This window comes from Impatiens glandulifera, chromosome 1 (assembly GCF_907164915.1).
Source record: "Impatiens glandulifera chromosome 1, dImpGla2.1, whole genome shotgun sequence".
Taxonomy (NCBI): domain Eukaryota; kingdom Viridiplantae; phylum Streptophyta; class Magnoliopsida; order Ericales; family Balsaminaceae; genus Impatiens; species Impatiens glandulifera.
In genome coordinates this window covers 6,134,410-6,137,900 of record NC_061862.1, presented here as the reverse complement: position 1 = coordinate 6,137,900, position 3,491 = coordinate 6,134,410, and the positions used below count along the sequence as shown (strand labels likewise).

General features: G+C 38.8%; 1 protein-coding gene across 1 annotated transcript; it reads right to left on the bottom strand.

Annotated features, from left to right (window-relative positions):
* Window positions 1-579: 579 nt before the first annotated feature.
* Window positions 580-2,952, bottom strand: LOC124933623. The gene is made up of 2 exons (XM_047474093.1): window positions 2,405-2,952; window positions 580-2,038 (listed from the first exon to the last, which is right to left on the bottom strand). Exons 1-2 carry the CDS (start codon window positions 2,950-2,952, stop codon window positions 580-582), a joined length of 2,007 nt encoding a protein of 668 aa, XP_047330049.1.
* Between the last annotated feature and the right edge of the window lie 539 nt (window positions 2,953-3,491).

The following is a 3,491-nucleotide window of genomic DNA, read 5'->3' as shown; positions in this document are numbered from 1 at the left end:
GTTAATTTATAGTTTAGTTGTTACATACACATTTATATCTCTCTACACTTAAAGTATTCTGTTGAATATGATTATTAAAACAAAGCTATATATATTGTTCTCTATATAAGAGAACACAATTAATATGTTTTGAATCAAGAAATTCAAGAATAAAGACATTCACACCTCATAAAGAGGATTTGTCTTATTTATTAGTTTTACTGCCAAGAAATTTCATATAGCAGGAGTGGAGCAACAACAAACAAGACTATATATATTTGTAAGCTGAAGATCAAATCTCATTGAAAGATAAAGACAAACATACATTAATTATAAAATATAAATTCATTCATATTTGTATTTTCTATCCCAAATCAAGTCAACCACAGGGAAAAGGAAATTAACCCACAGTTCAACTTTAATTTGACATGTAGAATAATTCTCACATGTCAAAATCAAAAACATCATCAACAACAATGAAACAACCTATAATAGTTTTGGCCATCCATCTGTAATCACTCAAGTACACAGTCAGGAACAAACAATCATAAGAAACAACAAACAGTTCATAATCTTTTCAATTGGGGGATGGAATGTAAGTTAAGATATCACTTTATGTTTCCCAGCTTCAGCTTCTTCTTGTTCTTGCTGCTGTTGAAGGATAAGGCCATCTTGGGTGGCGGCAGGGTCCAGATCCCAACAGCATTCTGGCAGATCATCAGTCCTTTCTCCACCTCTAATTCGCCAACAAGGAACACGATGTGAGAATCTCAACATTTCCTTCTTCAAAACCCAACAAATGGAACCCTTATCTGGGTTCCTCCCATACACAGTCCTGTAACCATCTACTTTCACCAGTGGACTCATGCAAACTCCATCTTCTTCATCATAATCCATCATAACTTCCACCATCTCATATTGATGCCTAACTTCAGAGGGGGTCTCCCTGTTCCATTCCGATGACCAGTTCTTATATATGGCCCATATATCTCCGCCCCTAGGATAAATTCTAAGGCATCCTCCCCGTTTTATTTTTTCTCTGCACAATACATGAGAAAAGATGTCCACTTCTTCAACCACATCAATGTTTGATGTCCTAAAATTTCCACAAGATTTCGTAAAGCCAGATTCTATCCAATTCACTGACCCGAACTCCGCATCAGTTTTGGAGTTCATGTAACTGATTGCAACTTTAAACGGTGAGACTGAAATCACTTGATCAATCAGACAGTACAGACGTGGCATAGCATCTTCTTCATCGTAGATCGCCCATATCTGCTTCGCCTTAAAGCATTGCTCAGACCTATCATTGTCAAAATTGTGAAAATCAGAGATAGGAACCTTCATGCGCATTGATGCCCTCCTCCTCACCACTGATTGAAGTCCAACTGTGCCAGAAATTGCGGCAGTACTAGGCTTGTTAGACACCACCACCTCTCCTACTGATTTTCCTGCTGCTGCTTTCTGAGGTAAATTTGCTAGGTTTTTCTTCAGTGCAGCTACTTCAGCATCAGCTTTCCTTATCTCTGGCAACTTCTTTCTTAATTCAGACAATGCCCTATTAATTAATAACTTTTCTGAGTCAAAAATTGACATTGATGGTCCCATATCTGATAGATTATTTGAAGGCGTTTCTACGCCTGTGTCATTAAGACTCTTTCTCCTTGAGGGCTTGCCCAGTTTGGAAGGCTCGTGAAGAGATCTCGTGCTTTTATTGCCATTCCCTATAGGGTGTGCCTCGAGAGGGATGGTTATATTTGTATCAACAACCTCCACTGAAGATCCAGAATACGATTTCCTCTTAGATTTAGATATAGCGACTCCATTTGTGGTTGGGATATTTGTAATAGTCCCACGTTGATTTGCATAACAGTTTTCAGGAGCAGGAAAATGTTGACAATCAAGAAAAGGATACGAGCCATCTGGAGGTCCTATCTCTTTGTTAATTGCCATGAAAACACCACGACAATTCTTGCAGGATAGTTTTTTGTTCACGTACTTCAGGAGATACTCATACTGAACGTTACAAGTGGTGCATTTTGTCCAAAAGGAATCACCCCTTTCATAGAAAAAAAGACTTAATTAATTGTCATCAACAAATCAAATATTTAGAATAATTTCATTAAAAGAAAGAAATGATTTAGAATAAGGCCTTGTATGTTTATGGGTTATTTGGATAACCAATCGACAGGACCACTCGGGGTACCCTAGGCCGACCTTGTTTGGGAGTATCGGTAAGAAAATATATGATAAATGAAAGACAAAAAAAAAAGATAGACCAAAATAGGGGTAAGACCCTTTGATCTTGTATCACAAAAGGTTTCATTGTGATTAACCAAACAAAGAATTATAATAAGACTTAGAATAATTGTCATTATCAAAACAAAGATTTGCTTGGCAAAACTGAGAATGCAAATGCACATACCTAGTATTTCTCCTGATATCGTACGAGGTTCGTTCACTTAGGTCGGACAATATATTCCATGCTTCCGAGAGAAGGTTAAATGCCCCATCTGCCCCAACAGTTTTGTTGCAATAAGGGTTGAGTAGACGATACATCTCCGTAAACTGTCTGATGAGTCTAGCCATAACGGCAGATGGTTTTAGACCAAAAATTGCATAGAAATCAGTTTCCCCTTTGAATTTTGTCTCAGATGCAGCATAGACATCAAATGTAGCTTTCATTTCTTTTATACCCTCCAAGCTGGGACAAAGCATCTGAGCTCTCAAAGCATAGGTACATGCTCCATTGTAGTCTTTCTCAACAAATCTTTTTTCAGCCTCCTCTTTAGCCCTACGAGCCTCCTCTTCTTTGGCCCTGTGAGTCTCCCATTGTGCCCTGCGAGCCTCCTCCCATTCTGCCCTATGAACCACCATAGGAGCCTCCTCCCCTTCTGTCATGCGAACCTTCTCCTCTACCGCCATTGGAGCCTCCACTTCCGCCCTGGGAGCCACTTCTTTGTTAATTTCCATAGATCAAACAAGAACCACGAAATTTCTTATCCAATACTCAATTCTTGAGCACCTGCCTGCATAATCGAAACAGTACTTGTGAAATAAAATGGAACAATCCAATGCACACTGAGGCCACAGCAAATACACAAAAGTAAGCTAGTAAACCTAGTTCTATGAAAACTTATTAGATATAAGCATCACATCTTCGCAGATCAAAGTTTCATGAATTTCAATCTAAATGAAATCAATCGCCTATCTGTAGCTGATGAAGCTCGCAATTAATCAACAGTTAAAGATAAAAGGAACCCTAGCTGGTTCATGAATTGCATTTTGACATGAAATGAGAAACAAATGAAGGAAAAAAGAAGCTGAAACTCACTCCGGTGTAGCAAATTGTGGCGGCGGCCATCGATCAAACTTGAGACAGGGATGAAGAGTGGGTGGGCCAGTAGGAACTAGGAAGAAGACTGACAGACAAACGTGTTTTACGAGGTGGACATCAGAGGATATTTATACGGGGAACTGCGAAAAGGACTTCTTTTATTTTCTTCTAGAAC

Bases quoted from the DNA above. Each gene is read 5' to 3' on its own strand.
- LOC124933623 (XM_047474093.1), bottom strand. From the start codon at position 2,952: ATGGAAATTAACAAAGAAGTGGCTCCCAGGGCGGAAGTGGAGGCTCCA. The intron at 2,039-2,404 runs GTATGTGCATTT...TTTCTATGAAAG, and splicing joins GATATCAGGAGAAATACTAG to GGGTGATTCCTTTTGGACAA.